The sequence below is a fragment of the Hordeum vulgare genome, chromosome 3H (assembly GCF_904849725.1).
Source record: "Hordeum vulgare subsp. vulgare chromosome 3H, MorexV3_pseudomolecules_assembly, whole genome shotgun sequence".
Taxonomy (NCBI): domain Eukaryota; kingdom Viridiplantae; phylum Streptophyta; class Magnoliopsida; order Poales; family Poaceae; genus Hordeum; species Hordeum vulgare.
This window is the reverse complement of record NC_058520.1, coordinates 5,276,370-5,293,974: the sequence shown is the minus strand read 5'-3', so window position 1 is coordinate 5,293,974 and position 17,605 is coordinate 5,276,370. Positions and strand designations below refer to the sequence as shown.

At 46.2% G+C, this 17,605-nt stretch overlaps 2 protein-coding genes across 2 annotated transcripts; one reads left to right on the top strand and one right to left on the bottom strand.

The window, feature by feature from the left end:
- Positions 1–1,639: 1,639 nt before the first annotated feature.
- On the top strand, positions 1,640–7,966 carry LOC123441269. Its single transcript, XM_045117754.1, has 13 exons — positions 1,640–1,843; positions 1,898–1,970; positions 2,101–2,165; positions 2,293–2,367; positions 2,951–3,031; positions 3,115–3,270; positions 3,366–3,458; positions 3,561–5,029; positions 5,141–5,355; positions 5,437–5,561; positions 5,651–5,689; positions 5,970–6,035; positions 6,171–7,966. Exons 1-13 carry the CDS (start codon positions 1,640–1,642, stop codon positions 7,587–7,589), a joined length of 4,080 nt encoding a protein of 1,359 aa, XP_044973689.1. The 3' UTR covers positions 7,590–7,966.
- A 3,317-nt stretch (positions 7,967–11,283) lies between these two features.
- On the bottom strand, positions 11,284–15,206 carry LOC123441267 (probable glucomannan 4-beta-mannosyltransferase 11). Its single transcript, XM_045117753.1, has 9 exons — positions 14,823–15,206; positions 14,592–14,690; positions 13,293–13,545; positions 13,092–13,202; positions 12,840–12,976; positions 12,623–12,736; positions 12,342–12,541; positions 12,009–12,257; positions 11,284–11,875 (listed from the first exon to the last, which is right to left on the bottom strand). Exons 1-9 carry the CDS (start codon positions 15,204–15,206, stop codon positions 11,710–11,712), a joined length of 1,713 nt encoding a protein of 570 aa, XP_044973688.1. The 3' UTR covers positions 11,284–11,709.
- Between the last annotated feature and the right edge of the window lie 2,399 nt (positions 15,207–17,605).

Here is a 17,605-nt window from a genome sequence, read left to right as displayed (position 1 = left end):
TATAGTCAGTGGAGCAAGCTCGAGGGCTGATATCACTGTTGGAGGCGCACCCGCGTGTGGTTAAATTGACAACTTAATTGTTAAACCTTATAAATATTCTTTGGGTTTCCTTATGTCGAACCAATAAATTAGGATGAAATATATACTACCCTTGAAGATCGTTGTGATCCCCTATATATACTTGTGGGTCAGCAGCAGCCTCCCATGTTCTACACTTCTTCGGTACTGGCCGCACCCACGAATGTGCTGGCTTTGTCATCACGACGGTGGGGCCTGGCTGCCGCAGAGTAGACACCGTCATCCTTGCCATCGTAAAATGTCGTCGACCTCTCATCGGTCTCCGTGGAGAGGGCTTCTTTCTCCGGCCGGGTTTGCTGACATCGCTCGATGCCGATGTCGTGGTCGTCGTGGTAGAACATGAGCAGTCCATCCTGCCCATCCATATGCAAACCCAGCACGGTGTCTGTGCTGACAAGTTGTTCCTCCGTGCACCGGTGCTTGCCAAGGAGGCCGAGATTCGGTGATGGAGACAGGGGTGCCAGCGAGGGCCCAGCCCCGTGCCACTTCATTGATTTAAACCTAATTTGTATATGGACAATGCGGTATTGACAACTTTTACAGTAACCGACCCTCCTTGACATCCAGATTTGTGAATCCTGCCTCCGCCATTGTCGAGGTTGTACCACTGGTCGGCCTATGCCTACCAACCAAAATGTGACCTCGCGCTCTTCCAACACCATGTCGGTGTAGTGTGCCGAGCCTCACCCATGATGAGGCTGTCATGGACTGGCGAGGACGATGGCGCGGGCTCATTGCTACCCGCTTTTTTCCTTGGTCCGTTCGTAGTGCCAGACTCCAGAGAGTTCGTTCGTCTGCCGGCCCGCTTGTCGGCCGTAATGCAGGCGATCTCCTTCTTCAGTTCCTCCGAGAGGCTCGATCTCCCATGGGGCTTTGGAGCTAGGGAGCGGAGGAGGTTCGATGTGGTTGTCACCGAGCCTGGCACTAAAATAGTTGGAGGTGGTTAATGGCGGCCGACGAATGAACGCACGTGGGGCGCCCGCATGCGTGCGGGCGCTCGAGTAGGTTCTACGGCAACCGCAACACGTTTGTTTAATAATGAAATGGACGGACGCGTGTCGTTTGAATGCAGAGAGACGACGCGTGCACCGGGAAGCTGGAAATTCCAGAGAGGCCGCAAGACTTTATATACTCCCTTCGTTCCAAATAAGTGTCTTAACTTTATATTAGATTTAATACAAAGTTGTATTAAGCTTGAAACAGTTATTTTGGGACAGTGAAAGTATTTTTTTTAAATTTGAATAGAGGGGGCAGGTGCAAAAGGGAAGAGAAAAAAAAAAAAGCTTCGTATCTTCCTCGATAAGATATCGCCCGTGTGACCGGCGGCCACACGCGCGCTACAGTGCAACGGCACGCCGCACCGTGCGCGTGACCCCACCCCGCTCAGACTGACAGTGGGCCATCCACCCACCCTCCCCCACTCTCTCTCTTCCCTCGCCGCCTGGCGCCACCCCTCTCTCTCTCCGGAAGCCACCGACCAAAACCCCCCCAACCAACCGCCCACCGCCGGGCAGCAAAACCCTACCCCCCCACCCCTGCGCCACCGCCGCCCGACCTCCCGATGGTCGTCTCCTTCAAGCTCCACCGCCGCGGCCGCCGCTTCTACCCGCCGCCGCCCCCCGCGTCCGCCCCCGCCGCCGACGCCCCGGACGCCCCGCCCAAGCCGCCGCGGGAGGTGAGCACAGCACCCTCCCCTCGCCGCGCCTCCCCCGTTCACCACAATCTCCTCCGTACCGCGACACTCCGTCGCGACCGCGACCGTACGGTACGGACGCACACAATCTGACTGAAAGTCTGAAACCCGTGCCCGTGCGTGCAGGCCGCCGCGGCGAGGCCGGGGCTCGGCGGCGCCGACCGATCGTCCGCACGCGGGGCCGATCCCGCCGATTCCGGTGAGCCCGCCCGGTCCCGCCGACAGGGGTTCGCTCGGTTAATCTGTTTGTTGTCTTGTTCCGTACTCGCTCAAACCAAATGTTGCTCGACGACAAGCTGGTGATGCTGAAACCTCTGCTGCTGCTGCAGGCCTAGAGGCGTCCTTCGCGCTGAACCTGTTCCCGGACGGGTACTCCGTCGGTGGGCTCGACAAGGTCTGTATGCGGACCGCACCGGCCGCTGCTGCTACATGTTTGCGTGTTTGTTTGTCTGTCTGTTACCTGATGATGATGATGGTGCTCTGTTGCTCCTGACGGAATCTGTTGGTTTCGGTGGGTGCAGGGGATGCTTGTGTTTCTGATCGGCGATGATCCGGAGAAGAAGCCCTACACCAGGGCATCCAGAGCTTTGCTGTCTGTGAGTATGGTGCTCGTTTCCACAATGTCATGAGGGGGAGAGGGTGGGGTGGGGTGGGGTGGGGTGAGGGTGATTAATCATGAGACTGTTTTCCAGTTTATACAGAGTTAACAGCAACAAGGTAAAACAAAAACAAAAACAAAGGAGTGAGCACTTGCCCTGGGAAGTGGGTGCTGTACTTTGCAGTCCATTCCTCTGCGACATACTCATGGGCGCGACGGGGGCAAACACACCACACCAGCCTCCAGACTATGTGATATTTTGACTCCCGCAATTTGTTACACAGAGCATTCCCTTTTTGCCGATGAGGCCAGAGTAAAGTATTATTGTGCATGCATTTCATAGAGACAATGTACATTTTACATTTGTGGGAAGTGTTCATTTTATTTCTCTCATGGTATATTCTTTCTGTGGGGGGGAATCACCAGATAGCTTTGGTTGCATTTTTATTCCCAGAAAGGAAATTTTCTATTCAGAGTATCCTTAACAAGTTATGTTGTCCTGATGGCTCGCTTATTTCTGTTACAGTTCCTTTTAGTGCATCATCTGAGGATTTTATACTTCTATAAATGTATTCTTGCAGGATATTGAGTATGGCTGCTTGCCTAAAGACATCTTGCATGGCATCCCTTGCAAATTTCAAAATGGAGTTGTTGTTTGTGAGGTTAGCTCAAGTCGTATCTTGCGACTTTACTGTATGTATTATCTCTGCTTATGTGGGCTTTCTTTGCATTGTAATGCACCTAGGTGCGGGACTACCGGTCCTTCCTGTCGAATGGGGATGATTCTTCAGAATACGACTTCCCCATAATGAACAGAATTGCTCTTAGATTGGGCACTGAATGTGTTGTCAATGATCTATCTTTGATTGCGGATGCTTCGTGGACTTATCACGAGCAATTGGTCAGCATTTCTGTAAACCTGGAAAGCCAAGGTTTAACAGTCATCTACTATTTCCAGAATCCCACCTGATTTATTTTTTCTTATGCATGTTTCAGATTGCCGAGTCGACCATCATTAATTCCTTGCAACCCATGCTTAATTTGGATCCTAAGCCATGCCTTGAAAAGCTTTGCAACTCAGTTAAGAAGGTACCCCTGCTTTCAGTTCCTGGATCCTACTCTGTTCTTTTGTTAACTTCAGAAAGTACTGCAACTTAGCTTGTGCTTTTGTGCCAAATTGTATGCAAATAGATCGATTTGGGTCTACATAATGGAAGATGGCGAATGAAAGAGACATCTCTTCTCAATTCTTCTCCTGGCCCTCCTGAAAAACGAAAGCCCGAGGAATGTGACGGCTGGGAAGGTGCAGCAGTATGCATTGAGAATTCAGCTTTAGAAGTCTTGCCAAGTGGAATACTGAGCTGCTCCCCCGTCAACTGTCCATCACCTCCCCAAGTTAACAGTGCCAAATCAACTGTAGTGTCTGATCCTGAAGATACTACTCAATGTTCTTCTACCATTATCAACAGTTCTGCCTTCTGTGACAGAGAACAAAGTGCATCAAGTACTCCTGCTTCTGATAATTTTCTTCAGAATCATGATCAGCAGGCGGACTTAGCTATCGTGAAGGTTGATCATAAAAAGGGACCATTGCAACCAGAGACAGTTCTGCCACAAAAGAGAAAGGAGTGCTCGAATCTCGTACATGAAAGGCGGTTTTCAGACAAAAGTGCAAGGTTGAGCTTCCAAAGTTCCAATGACCAGTTTCAAAAGTCAGCGGGGGCTTCAAATAAAGGTCTTATGCTAGGATCTCCAAAAGAACCGTCGGTTGAGGACATGGTAGATCAGACGATAGGCAACAAGGACATGGAAGTACATCAACACAAGTCCTTCTCAACTCCTTCCCTTAACATAAAGGATCCATTTTCAGAAAAATTCGCCGAAAAGGTTAATCAGGGATCTCGGAAAGAACTGCCAGTTGAGGTTATGGTTGATCAGACCATGGGCAAAAAGGACATGAGATTACAGGAACAGAAGCCCTTCTCAGTTATCCCAACAAATCACCCATTTCCTTCGTTCAACAGAAATGATCCATGTTTAGAACAGTTCCCTGAGAAGGTTAAGCTGGGATCCGGAAAAGAGCTGCCGGTTGAGGTCAAGTTAGAACAGGCAATTGGCAGAGGAAAGGAAAATGAGCCCCTGTCAATACTCCCGACCACTCTTCCACAGTCTTCCTTGATTAAAAATAGTCTGCATGTAGAAAAAATCCCTGAAAAGGTTCACTCTTCGCATACAACAATGAGAGAAAGTCATCTGGTCTCATTTGTAGATGTGGGCAATCACGGAGGAGAGCTCAAGGACAGTTCAGTGACATCTGTAACCTCCTGCAATGCAAGTTCAGGAAATGCAGATGCCAAACCCCATGAGGATAAAGCTTCTATGGAGCCCCAACCTACTACTTCAAAGATAAAAGTATCAGGAACTTCTACCATTTCTCTGAACCAGCAAATCAATTTCGAAGGGAATGGGCAGAAACAAGCTGATATTCTGGTCAGGCGTTCGTGTGAGGACAGAAGCTCAATAGAGCCAGGTGTTACTGATGGTACTAGCAGTCAATCTGGTATTTCTCCAGATATTGAGTTGTGCATTGGATACCCTTTATATAACATTGAACCTAACATAGAAAAGATTCTATCAGAGGTCATCTTGACCACCCAGAGGTGTTGTACAACTTCACTCTCTGTACTTCTCATTTAAGTTGGGATTTTTTTGGGTACAACTGGTGCCAGAATTATAGAAGTTCTTTACATTGTTCACTATTCTTTATGTAGGCATGCACCAGATGGAAATGCTGATAAAATTGATGGTGTTGAAACATTGACGCAATTGAATTCCTGCTTACCATCTTGTATCGTTCGGTATGAGAGTGCTGAGGGAAGTCCGTACACACGGGAAGAGACCATTTCATGCTGTCTGACTAGGAGAATGAAACATACTCGAAATATCAGAAGCTTTGTTTTTCACTGTGTACAGTATTTCTGTGGAGGTGGGTTTATTTCTGCTTGTTCATGCGTAATCTTAGTTTGCGTTTAGTTCTACACTTGTTCTAAAGCATTACACATGGCAGGTATTGTTGATCAATCTCATTACATACTTTGCCTTCTTGAGTCTGAATCACCAGAGGACCATCAAATTGCTGTTGAAATGATATCGGGAGACGAGCGTTTTCATATTGCTACTCTTCCCACTTCTGTGAGTACTATTTTATTTCAGTGTTACAATGCAAGAACAATACTAGTAGACCTCCTCATATCTGTCTCCTCCATGGTATGCTCTTGCAGGATCAAGCAAAGAAGTTTGTGGATCAATTCATTCTTCTGGTAAGTAAGCATTGTCTTCCAAGGCTTTCATTGTTTTGACAATGAAGAAATTGAATCTTTCTGTCTTTGTCCGGTTAAATAAAACATTCTGTATAAGGCCACTTGCCGCTAGGCACTGACAAGCTGTTGATATATGTTTAAATATCAGTATCTTTTATTGTGACCCGTTGTGCATATTAAACTAGTTGCTGCCGTAGATGAATATTTTTCAGGAACCGTCTTCTTCGTATACTGAAATAATATTTCAGGTCTATTTCTGAGTTTTGGGCTGTATATGCAGATGAAACGGGATGGTTACACACTATGCAATTCTACGGTCTGTAATGGATTCTCTGAACCCACACAGGTAAGATGAGGATTCCTTTTAATACTTGCGTTTTCAGTAGCACTCTCTTCTCGCACATTAAGATTTCGCAGATATTTTCCCACATTGGCAAGCCGCCTTTTGCATCACTTACTCGAATGCGCCATCATTTTTCAGCAATCCGCAGATGTATCTCAGCCGGGCTATCTGACTGGAGAACACTCACAGTACCAGGAGTTCTCGCCTTCCGTTGCGAAAAGCATTGTGATTAATGAATGCAAGGATACAGGTTTTGCATCGGAGAAGAGGCTCCCAGATGTACATGCCAATGCTCGGCAGCAAGGGAGCCAGCAATGGGGACTGCCAGATGTACATGCAGCTGTTCTGCATCAAGGGAGTCGGCAGTGGGGCCTGCCAGATGTGCATGCAAATGCCCAGCCCGAAGGGAGTCAGCAGTGGGGGATGCGAGATGCACACAGAAATGCCTCGCAGCATGGGAGTCGTCATCAGCAATGGGGGCAACCATATGCACACACAAATGTTCCACAGCAAGGGGGTAACCAGCAATGGGGGCAACCATATGCACACACAAATGTTCCGCAGCACAAGAGTAACCAGCAGTGGGGGCAACCATACGCACACGCAAATGTTGCGCAGCAAGGGAGTAACCAGCAGTGGGAGCAACCATACGCACACGCAAATGTTGCGCAGCAAGGGAGTAACAACCAGCAGTGGGGGCAACCATACGCACAGGCAAATGTTGCGCAGCAAGGGAGTAACAACCAGCAGTGGGGGCAACCATACGCACAGGCAAATGTTCCGCAGCAAGGGAGTTACCAACAGTGGGGGCAGCCACACCCACACACACACGCAAATGTTCCGCGGCAAGGGGGCAATCAACAGCGGGGGCAAACATATGCACACGCAAATGTTCGGCTCAAAGGAAGCAAGCAGCAACGGGGGATGCCAGATGCTCATGCAAATCTTCGGCATCAAGGGAAACAGCAATGGTCGCTGCCAGATGATCATAGTACAAATGCTATGCACCAAGGGAGCCAGCAGCAATGGGTACAGCCAGAGAAGCAACCCTCAGCCTCGGCTAATGTCGGCACACCCCACTTCTCGAATCCTGGTTACCCAGCCGAGCAGCAGTATAGCAACAGAGTCTTCCAACAAGACCAGAGGTGGCCACCATTTTCGGGTGGGACGTGCTCAACGAATCAGCACCAGCACCAGCACCACCACTATCCCCAAAGCAGACAGGATACACCAAGAGGGTCCGACGAGAGATACGCTGCGACCACAAGCATGGGCGCCGGCAGCTATGGCCAGCGGCACCACCAAGCTCCTCACCGACAGAAGCGCGGCGGCAGGAGGACGTACCCGTGGGGTTTCCAGGATTCCAGCAGGCAGGTGCAGATCAACAACCTGCCTCCAATGCAGGCCGGGAGGAGCGTGGTGCTGTCGACGCTGCGTCCCGCTGGAGGCACACAGACGAGCTCCCCGACCACCGGTTCGGATGGCTGCGTCACAAGCACGTTCCTGGCGTGTCCCAGTGGTTACGACCAGCACCCGCCGCCGCACGGGATATGCTGAAGGGTGATGTTATCCAGCGTGGTTTCGTTGGCGCGCTTTTGGTTCAGATTGAAAGTACGGGAAGTAATTTGCAGGCATCATATAGATTACCGATCTTTTGTAGAGATGAATGAAGTTCCTTCTTTTGTTTCGCGCTTCGCCGGTGGATAGCAGGTGCACGGTGGTTTGTCTATGCTCTGGTAGCCTTAGCGTGATGGCTACATTTCTGTCAAGTACCAAGGGTTTAGGGTTTAGGGTTAGGATGGGCTACTGATGTTTTTTGCTTGCAGCATTCTGTTGTCATTGGCAGTTTGGTTGCTTGAGGCTCCTCCTGGGCAGTATCACTGAAATTTGGTGTGGCATTGCATATGGAAAAGATGATGAAAACTCTCTGGTTATCTGGGCAGAGACCTACAACGTATCATTTTGAACTTGAGTATATATATAAGAACTATTTAAAATCCCAGTAAAACTTCAGTTTTGCAAATTTGGCTTCTACGTGTACATGAAAAAGACGACAACTTTCTATGACAGTTTGGGTGAAGATGAAACGAGCATTCTCGATTACGCCTAAAAGTTGTAATATAAGCTGACGCAAATTATTGTAACTCACGGCAGGAAGACCCTATGTCTCCCCTGCCGTTCGTTAAGGTCATGGAGGGCCTTCACCATTTGCTAGGAGCATTAGTCCCGGTTTGAACTGAGACTAGTGTAACTCACGAACTCAGACTAATACGAGCATTAGTCCCGGTTTCAACGGCTAGGAGCGGACGGACGGTACTGTCATTTTTAGTCCCGGTTGGTGTCACCCTTTAGTCTCGAATGATGTCACCAATCGGGATTAAATGTCTGTCTTCAGTATCATCAGTTTTAGACACCAATCTAGACTAAAAAGTAGCCTATATATATCCCCTGTCCGACCTTTTCTTTGTTTTTTTTTCATTGAAGGTGGAAGGTGTGTGTTAGTTTGTTTTTCCTTTCCATGCACAAGACGTTCTTGATGAAATGCCTAAGAGTATGATGCCTTATGAGGTGTCCAAGCTACACTTAGGATGTGTTTGGTACAGTGTATGAGCTTAAAAGTTTTTTTTAACCCACTTTTTGATGTTTGGTAGCTTACATGGAGCCTTCTCAGCATGTATGAGCTCAGCCCAAATATCCTTTTAACATGCACGAAGAGAAAACACCCAATAGTCGTTCGCTGGTCAGCATGCATGAACGAAGTGGGCGATAATGTATTCAAAAAATATTCAGAATATCTAAAAAATAATTTAAATTTCAGAAAATGTTTAGAGTAACATTTTTTTTTTCAAAATTTCCTCAAATTTTCAAAAAATGTCCAGGTTTTCGAAATTTGTTTAAGTTTGCAAAAGTTGTCCAGATATTAATTTTTTGTTAAAATTTTCAAAAGTTGTCCAGGTTTATATTTTTTTTAAAAATGGAGTTATTTAGAATTTTGAATTTTAACAAAAATAAGTTTTCAAAATTTGTTATTTTTTTTTAAAAAAGATCAAACTTTCAAAAATAACTTTAGAAACTAAAAAAATGTTTAAATTTTCATTTTTTTTCCATGTTTCAACTTTTTTGAGGAAATAGATGCAAGCTGCCAAACCGAGTCTCAACTCAGCATGTCTCAACACATACACCGCTATCAAATAATAATAAATGCATGTACTCAGCGATGTCTACACTCAACATGTATCAAAGAAGAACAACCATGCTAGATTGAGAATGCTACCAAATATACCCTTAAGCTTTCTCCTTTTTTCCGCACATGTGTAAGTGTGGTTTAATTTAGGATGCCGTCCTGTTCCTCTCCCCGTTCTCACCGCCGTCGATCGCCCGTGCCGTTCTCGTCGTTGCTACTGGTTGTTGTAGATCATGTGAGTAGAAGGGACGTCACTACTGTTGGTTGTTGTAGTAGCATCGATTGCTGTTGGTGGTGTTGTTGTAGTAGCATCGATTGCTGTTGGTGGTGTTGTTATTAGCAACATGCTAGTAGCCGCTGCTACCACCACTGCCGCCACCTCCATAGTTGCTCGCACCCCCGTTGTAGCCGATGTTGTGACCACTGCTGTAGCCATCGCCGCTGCCTTGGTTTCCACGGGAGCCGCCACCTACGCCGCTGCCTTTTTGCTGGTTGTCGCGGTAGCCTTTTTGAGGGCAGCGAGTAGCAGAATTCGCCGAGGATTTGTTCATAGTCAAGATTTAAACCGGCTATGATGTAGGAGATTAACTCCTCTTCTGATATGGGTTTTCCAGCGACAGCAACATCATCCGAGAGAAATCTCATGTAGCAGAAATCGGTGGCTGCAGATTGTGTTCCCTTTTGGGCATTGGCGAGGGAGGATGTGATATTGTTGGCACGGGATATGGAAGGGCAGAAACATTTTGGTAAGCGTTGTCCAAATAGCATGTGATTTCTCAATCGAGGCTACTTGGATCAACACTTCATTGGATAGGTTTTGGATTAGGTATGCTATAATATGTTGGTGGGAGCGCTTGCCGTTATTTGGTCGCTTTGGCTATGTAAGAAATGATAAGGTTTTTCACGATAAAAGTAATTCTCTTATGCAGGTTATCTACAGATGTACCGGGACTCTTCGTTTATGGTCCTCTCTACAACGCGTGGAGAATCGAGACCTATTTACGGAGGTGTGTACACGATTGGAGGTTACGGCGAGGGATACTTTTATCCAACATGGATGGCAGCATGATCTTAGGATTGGCCCCCCTCCGCTTTAGGCATTATACAGATTCTACATGTTTCATTGTATTTCGCCTTTTTATTTTTCGTTTTAGAGGGAGAGGACATTGATTGGCTGTGTGCATTTTAACTATGCAGATGCCGGGTGTACTTAAATCTTTTAAGTAATAAAGCCCCCCTTTTAAAAAAAATGCTATAATATGTTGGTCTTGGACAAGCCATGGGTTGTAGGCAGGATTGGGAAAAATTTAATCCTTGCCTTCGGAGTTCTTGGTGACAATGATTTTGGTAGGCTCGACAATGGTTTGATCTATGTATCCGAAGAGGCCAGCCCCCAAGATCTGGGAGCGAGATTGGGTGCGCCATAGGATGAAGTTGGTGTGGGTATAGGGTTCCGAGGTGTTGTTGTTTAGGCCGGCCGAGGAGACAGAGCTGGAGGAGCTAGACATGGCGGCTATGGTGGCTTGGAGGGATAATGAGGAAGGTAGCTAGATGAGATGGAAGGGGAAGGATCTGTATACCATGTGAGACTTCTATGAAGCGTCTCAACATCCAAACAAGGTGCCCGCATTGTATTTATTGATTGGTTTGTTGTGGCTTACAAGGCATCGGTAGGGAGAGCCTAACCGAGAGGAGAGATTCTCTCTCTCGAGAGAGGGAGAGATAAGATTACAACAGATGTTTAAACCTCCTCTATCTATTCCCTGACGTGACATATGAGGATGTAAATAAATATCTAATAGGTCTATGTTTACTGGGTTTGCACTAACAAATAAGGGAAATCTTCTTGCCTTTTTTATTTTTATAAATACAGAATTTCAGGGGTCACGTTGATGCCGAGCTACCATTGATTTTCGTTTTGGCAAAGAGACCTAGCAGGCGGGCTATTGAACGGTTGAGCTTCCTGTGCCAGGTTCCGAAGTTGGCAAAGCACTGACCCGTCGTCTATCCCGCGCATATAAACGTGGACGTGCATCTCCCTCCTCCTCCTCACATTAAAGTCAAAACATATACCACAAATATTCCTTATCTGGCTGAATTTGACTGCATTCCAACCAACATTTGTCGGAATTTTTATTACTGCATTCTAAGGTCTGTACGAATTTGACAGAGTTACAAATGGTGCTGAGCAAATGTACATTTACATGTTTTGGCCTACTACATAACACAACTGCACAAAATGCTGATCATCCCCTATTCTTAATAACCTACATCAGCAAGTACATTGTCATATTTTTTTTGGAGAATCTACTGTAAGTAATTGACGGAGCATGTTATTTCATTGGCATATCAAAGAATTAAAGGTTGGATCAGACTGACAAAGAAAGATCTTTGTATAGTTATCTTCTGAGATCGATATGTGCAGAAGTGGTGCTTTACTTGCACACTGTTTGTCGTAATCACGTGTATCAGCTCCATGAATAGCATGGTAGCTTATTCGGCGCTGGGAGGGCGTGTGCCGATGTACTCAAAACCGACGATGAGGAATGCTAGGCCTTGAATGAAGAGGTAGATGTAGTACCCTTTGTTTGCGTAAAGCACGTCGTAGCAACCACATATAATTATGCAGGTTCCAACAAAAATCTCTGAGCAGTTGTACCTGATAAAAAGAACAGATAAATCAGGCATTATTTGACAAAACTAGAAAACATTTAAATCGGTAGTTTATATAGAGTAAACCAAAGTAGTATATCTCATAATGTATTAGCTTCGAGACAATAGACTTTGCTTACTTGTCCCATAATCGTGTTTGCCTCTTCTCTAGTTTTGGTACTAGGGGCGTCGTTAGCTCGACATCTATCACTTCCACAACATCTAATCCTTCCATATCTTGGTTTGCCTTGTTGGCATCTCCCAATTTCTCAGTGACAATCCACTCATTGACTCGTCCAGTCTCGAGAAGGCCAGTTATTGTGGCTTTTATCCGGTGCAACGACATCACATTCTCAAAGAGAACCCAGAGGATCACCAGATGAAATGAACTGAAAGATTTGTTTTATGGTGTTAACTGTTAACTGAATGTAATAAACATTACAACTCTCATTCGATCTTGGGATGCGTGTTACCTTGGTGATCCAAGAGCCTTGCAGAGGGTGATAACAGTTGGAACGTAGACCACGCCCCAGAGAGGTATCTGAATCTCAGGGAAGAAAACGGACACCGGGATCACAAAGCAATAGTAGATGAATGTAACCGTATGAGCAGCGATCTTCCCAACGAAGAAGAAGTCATACAACATGTGGAGTTTGCTCCAAAATGACACTCTCTGCACAAAGGTAACGAAATTTCAGGCAACAAGATGGTGTGTGTGTGGTGATGCATCCTCCCATATCAAATAAATACATACCTTGTTCTCTAGAATCTCTACCAACATTTTCTTGAAAAGGTTTGCTGGTCCACATGACCACCTGTGCTGCTGAAATCGGTATGCCTTGAATGTGCTTGGCAGCTCACTCCTGACCTAACAAAACACAGGTCCGAGCATCGTTAGGTTTGTTTCTCGGTGGCTTTGATTATTACTGACAGAGAAGCAAGTAAACAAAAAAGAATTATTTCTGGCTTACTTTTACCGTGCCGACATACACGAACTTCAAGCCCAGCAGCGCCGTGCGAACAGCCAGGTCCATGTCCTCCACCGTAGTCCGGTCCTTCCAACCCCCGGAATCATTGATCGCCGAGATCCTCCAAACACCGGCTGTCCCTGGAAAATGCAAAAATCTCCAACAAATCACTCACTCAACATGGTTGTGTGCATCACAATTATGCAGAACCCTAGGGTGCATCACAATGATGACGATGAAACCGAATTTACATACCATTGAAGCCAAAAAACGAGTACACTAAGGACCCAGCCTCCTGCTCAAACTTGAAATGGTAGTCCAGTGACATCTCCTGGAATCTTGTCAACAAACACTCATCCGAATTAACTGCACAACAAGCAGTACAAAATAAGCCTTAGATCCAGCTTATTGAGTAAAACAGTAGTTTTAAAACATAGTGCACGAGGGCTGACTGACCGAATTTCCAGCGAGTCTGGACGAGGGCGATGTCGGGGTTGTGCACGAGGAAGGGTACGGTCCGAAGGAGGAAGTCGGACTCGGGCTGGAAGTCGGCGTCGAACATGGCGACGAACTCGCACTCCTGCACGTAGTCATGCGTCATCCCTCTCTTGAGCGCGCCGGCCTTGTACCCCTTGCGGTTCCCTCTGACCTCGTACCTGATGTTCACGCCCTTGCCCTTCCATCTCTGGCACTCGGTCTTCACCATGTCCTGATAAAAATGAAGCAGAAAGCACGGTCGGTTTTTATCTGGCATTGTGCTGCTGGGTCATCTGTTGTCCAAAACTCTGCAGCAGAAACACTGAGCATGCCTTTCGAAACTGCATCTACCACTGGCAATTTGTCTCAAATTATAGCATTAAATCTCTTTGAAAAAACAAGGGTGTAACTACCTCTCAGAATTAACCAAGTCTCATATAACTCCTATACTATTTGAATTTAGATGGAGATCTGAAGAATTGTTTTTGACTAATTTTCATGGTAACCGGGCTAGTTCTAGATTTGTGCTAAGTCAAAACTTGCTTCACTTTTCCCAAATCTGTATTGAAAAATGTGCTAAGATCTAGTACAACGGAAAATGTACATTGTAGGAAAATAAATTTCACAAAGAATACTTTTCCCAAATCTGTATTGAAAAATGTGGTAAGATCTAGTACAACGGGAAATGTGCATTGTAGGAAAATAAATTTCACAAAGAATAGCATGAGACACATACTTTGATACTCTAATAATTTTTACTATAAACTTAGTCAAACTTAAACAAGTTTAACTCGAACTAACGTACTAGTGTGTAAAGTTGTAAAGTTTTTCTTCCTTTTGCTTTTCTGTTAGGCTCCAAATTAAAGATAAGTGAAGCGTTGACTAGGGAGATCCAGCCACCTAACCCACTGCCACGCCTCCTCACGTTCCTTGTTGGTCACATGAACGCCAGGTATTCTGCTTAGTTAATATGCCAAAGAATCGGGGAACATGTTGTGGCGACGCAGGGTATTATCAGATCATGCCAAAGAAGTAGAACCCGTCATGGATCCCAGATTGATTGTGTGCACTGCACATGCATGTGGTTGGCCACCGCTTGCCTACGATCGATCGACGTCTATGTCCAAGACTTCATTTCCACTTATCACGGCTGGCAAGAAACTAGTAGTACGGCCAGCAAATTGCATGCAAAAAACCGACCCATAAGGCCATAACACATGAATAACCTGCACTGCATTGCCCATGGTTAATTGATTGATTGATCGATCGATAGATTACCTTTACGACGGGGTCGGTAGAGTCGTCAAGCACCTGGATCACCATGCGGCCCGACGGCCACTCCAGCGCACATGCCGCTCCGATTGACACCTTGTACACCTTCATTCGTTCATTCCACCCATCGATCGATCCAACCCATCGATCGTACAAGGCATCAGTAAAGCAAATCGCCACGACACAAAATGGGATCAACATTTTCCTATTGAGCACTAGGGAGGAAGAGGAGCTCACCTCGCGCTCGTTGTACATGGGGATCTGGACCAGCACCATGGGGAATTCCTCGCTGCCACTGCTGCTGCCGACGACGACAATGCCGTCCTCCTCGTCGTCACCGCCAGTCTTGCAGGCAGATGTGGCGATCGGCCGCCACCGGTACCGGCGCTCGGGCCTGTGCCCGAAGGCCTTGGCGGCGTAGCACACAGCAGCGACGAAGAGCTTCTCCAGCAGGATCATCACTGTCATGGCCAGGGACAGGAGCACCAGCAGCCGCACGGCCGGCACCACCAGGAACACCCGCGCTTGCTCCCCGGCCAACGCGCATTGCGAGGCCATGGCCGCCCAGTCCACCCGCACCCGCACCGGCACCTGCGCCCACAGCCCCGCTGTCGCTGCCATGACCTCCTCGCCGGCGCCGGATCTAGCTAGGAGGACTGGGTGCAGATGCTAGCACGACTGGCTAGGCGCAGGCTCTTATATAGATAGTGTGGATGGATGGAGGATGCACATGGCAAGGTGGTGATGCACCTCCATATGGCTGCACGCGTATGCGATGTGGTCAATTACTGGTTCATTGGAAGTTCTTGGTCTAGCTGAACTTTTATTTTTCTTCCCACATCGACCGACATGATCTAGATGCATATCATATGTGCATGATGAGTTTTGATCATCTGGTTTGTTGGCGAGATGCATGGGAATGTGGCCACGAGGCCATGGGGTCGGGTGACCTGTCACGGGTGAGTGTGGAAGTAGTAGGAGCAGTACTCCCCCAATCCACATAGAAGCCAAGTAGTCGTCATCTATTATTGGTGTAGAACTTTAGATAGATAGATGTAAAGTATAAGGGGTGAGTGACATGGATGGCAACATATCCTTCCTCGACATGGTGTGCGGCGATCATCCCGGCCCCTCGAAGACAGATTGGCTGGCCGTGTGATGTGGGGGTCAGTAAGATGGGTAGATGTCGGATGCAGGGCGGGATGCGGAGAGGGTGAGCAGTAGGAGATGTAGGGTGGCCTCGCCGGAAGAGCGCGGGATGACCGGGTTGTGGCATACACCGTCAAGACGATGCTGTCGGGGAAGCTGATCTTGTCGCCGGTCACCAGGCTCGCGGCGATGCTGCTGGGGACGCGATGCAAGCGGTGGTGATAGTTCGATAGATAGATAAAATTGCACAGGAATTTGTTTTTTGTATTCTTTAGGAATTAAGAATAGATCCAGGGGACAGAGCTAGGTTCACTACGAACATCTTTTTCAATCATACAACTGTGATGTGTCTAACAAATTACAGTTCGGTGGTGATTAGATTACAATATTTATATTTATGGGTATAATCATCCATGGTATAATTTCATATAGTATTCCGTCTGTGATAAGTAGACCGGTATCCAACTACATCTGGTAGTAAGGCTCCACTTAAAGACCATTATCCAGCATGCATCCTAAAGTATTAAGTTTACAAGAATATATAAAGGATCACAATAAGCATGATGACATAATATAAACAATAAAACATCATGCAATATAACGGGACACATTCGTCTTAACCTTAGTAGTAGCAACAATACGATATGTGGCTTGTCATTTTCTATCACTAGGATATAGAACACCACATGATTAAAACCCATTACAACTTGGACATAGGTTGGTTTATCTACCTTGCACAAGATGTCCTGTGCACTGATCCACTGTCCATTGTTGCTTTGCAATTCATGCTACTTTTTTGGTTGTTTACAAAATCTGCCGCGTTTCAAAATATTTCGTTCACTTTTCCTCTTTCATGTGTATCATCGTGTTTCATTGTGTATAAATAAATAGAAATGCACTTAATTTGAATCGGGCTGGCTGATACACAAGTTCACAGCGAGGCTTCAAGATACACTTTAGAACAAGAAGAAAAACTCAATGTACCACTTTGAAGCAAGGCAAATTCTGAAAACAGTAAAAAATAGCACAAATTTGAAACCAACGATAAGGGTAAGGCCGAACCATGTACCGGGTAGAATTGCTTTTTTTTTTTTTTAACGAAAGGGGTTTCCCCCCTGTCCCATTTTATAAATGAAGCAGACAGCCCGCAATCCAGCTACAAAGCAATTCACAAAAAGCAAACAAGGAACGAAACTAAACACATGCAGAACCCATGGGGCACTGTCCTGGATAGTGCAAAGTAACTACTTATTACAAGACCAAAGTATAGACTACACCATAGGAAGAAGGAACTAGGAATCTAAATCTTCAGATCATCGCCAGACAATCCTCAGAACCTCCCCTCGACGTTTGTCCAGCAGGCGAATGAACTGCTTCAGCTCGGCTAGCTGAGCAGTGCCGCAGAGAACTTCCCAGTGCAGCAAAATCCCTCTTAACTTGACAAGGTTGCAGTCCAGACTTTCCCATTTGCGCCCCTGGAAACAAAATTCGTTTCTCAATTTTCATATACTCCACAAGGAGGCAGCAACCACCAAATTAAGAACATGTTTCTGCTTATTAAATTTCCAAAAGGAAGCAACCTCACTAATGCATTTAATTCTGCAGATTTTAAAGAACTCAGAAATGATATCCCAGATCAGGGTAGAATTCACACAGTCAAAGAACACATGTTGGATAGATTCATCTTCACTACAAAATAAGCAGGTTTTGCCCTCAATTGTTTTCCTTTTAGCCACATTATCTCTAGTCAAAGCCTTATTATACAGACAAAGCCACAAAAACACATGTATTTTTTGAGGACACGGTGTTTTTCATAAAGAATCTCCAAAAGGAGATACCACACCTCCAAAATTGATACACCTATAGAAGGA

Excerpts from the sequence above, each read along its gene's own strand:
- LOC123441269 (XM_045117754.1), top strand. The coding sequence starts at position 1,640 with ATGGTCGTCTCCTTCAAGCTCCACCGCCGCGGCCGCCGCTTCTACCCG. Across the intron at positions 1,971-2,100 it reads GGCCGATCCCGCCGATTCCG|GCCTAGAGGCGTCCTTCGCG; the intron begins GTGAGCCCGCCC and ends CTGCTGCTGCAG. Across the intron at positions 2,166-2,292 it reads CCGTCGGTGGGCTCGACAAG|GGGATGCTTGTGTTTCTGAT; the intron begins GTCTGTATGCGG and ends CGGTGGGTGCAG.
- LOC123441267 (XM_045117753.1), bottom strand. The coding sequence starts at position 15,206 with ATGGCAGCGACAGCGGGGCTGTGGGCGCAGGTGCCGGTGCGGGTGCGG. Across the intron at positions 14,691-14,822 it reads CCATGTACAACGAGCGCGAG|GTGTACAAGGTGTCAATCGG; the intron begins GTGAGCTCCTCT and ends GAACGAATGAAG. Across the intron at positions 11,876-12,008 it reads CAAACACGATTATGGGACAA|GTACAACTGCTCAGAGATTT; the intron begins GTAAGCAAAGTC and ends TCTTTTTATCAG.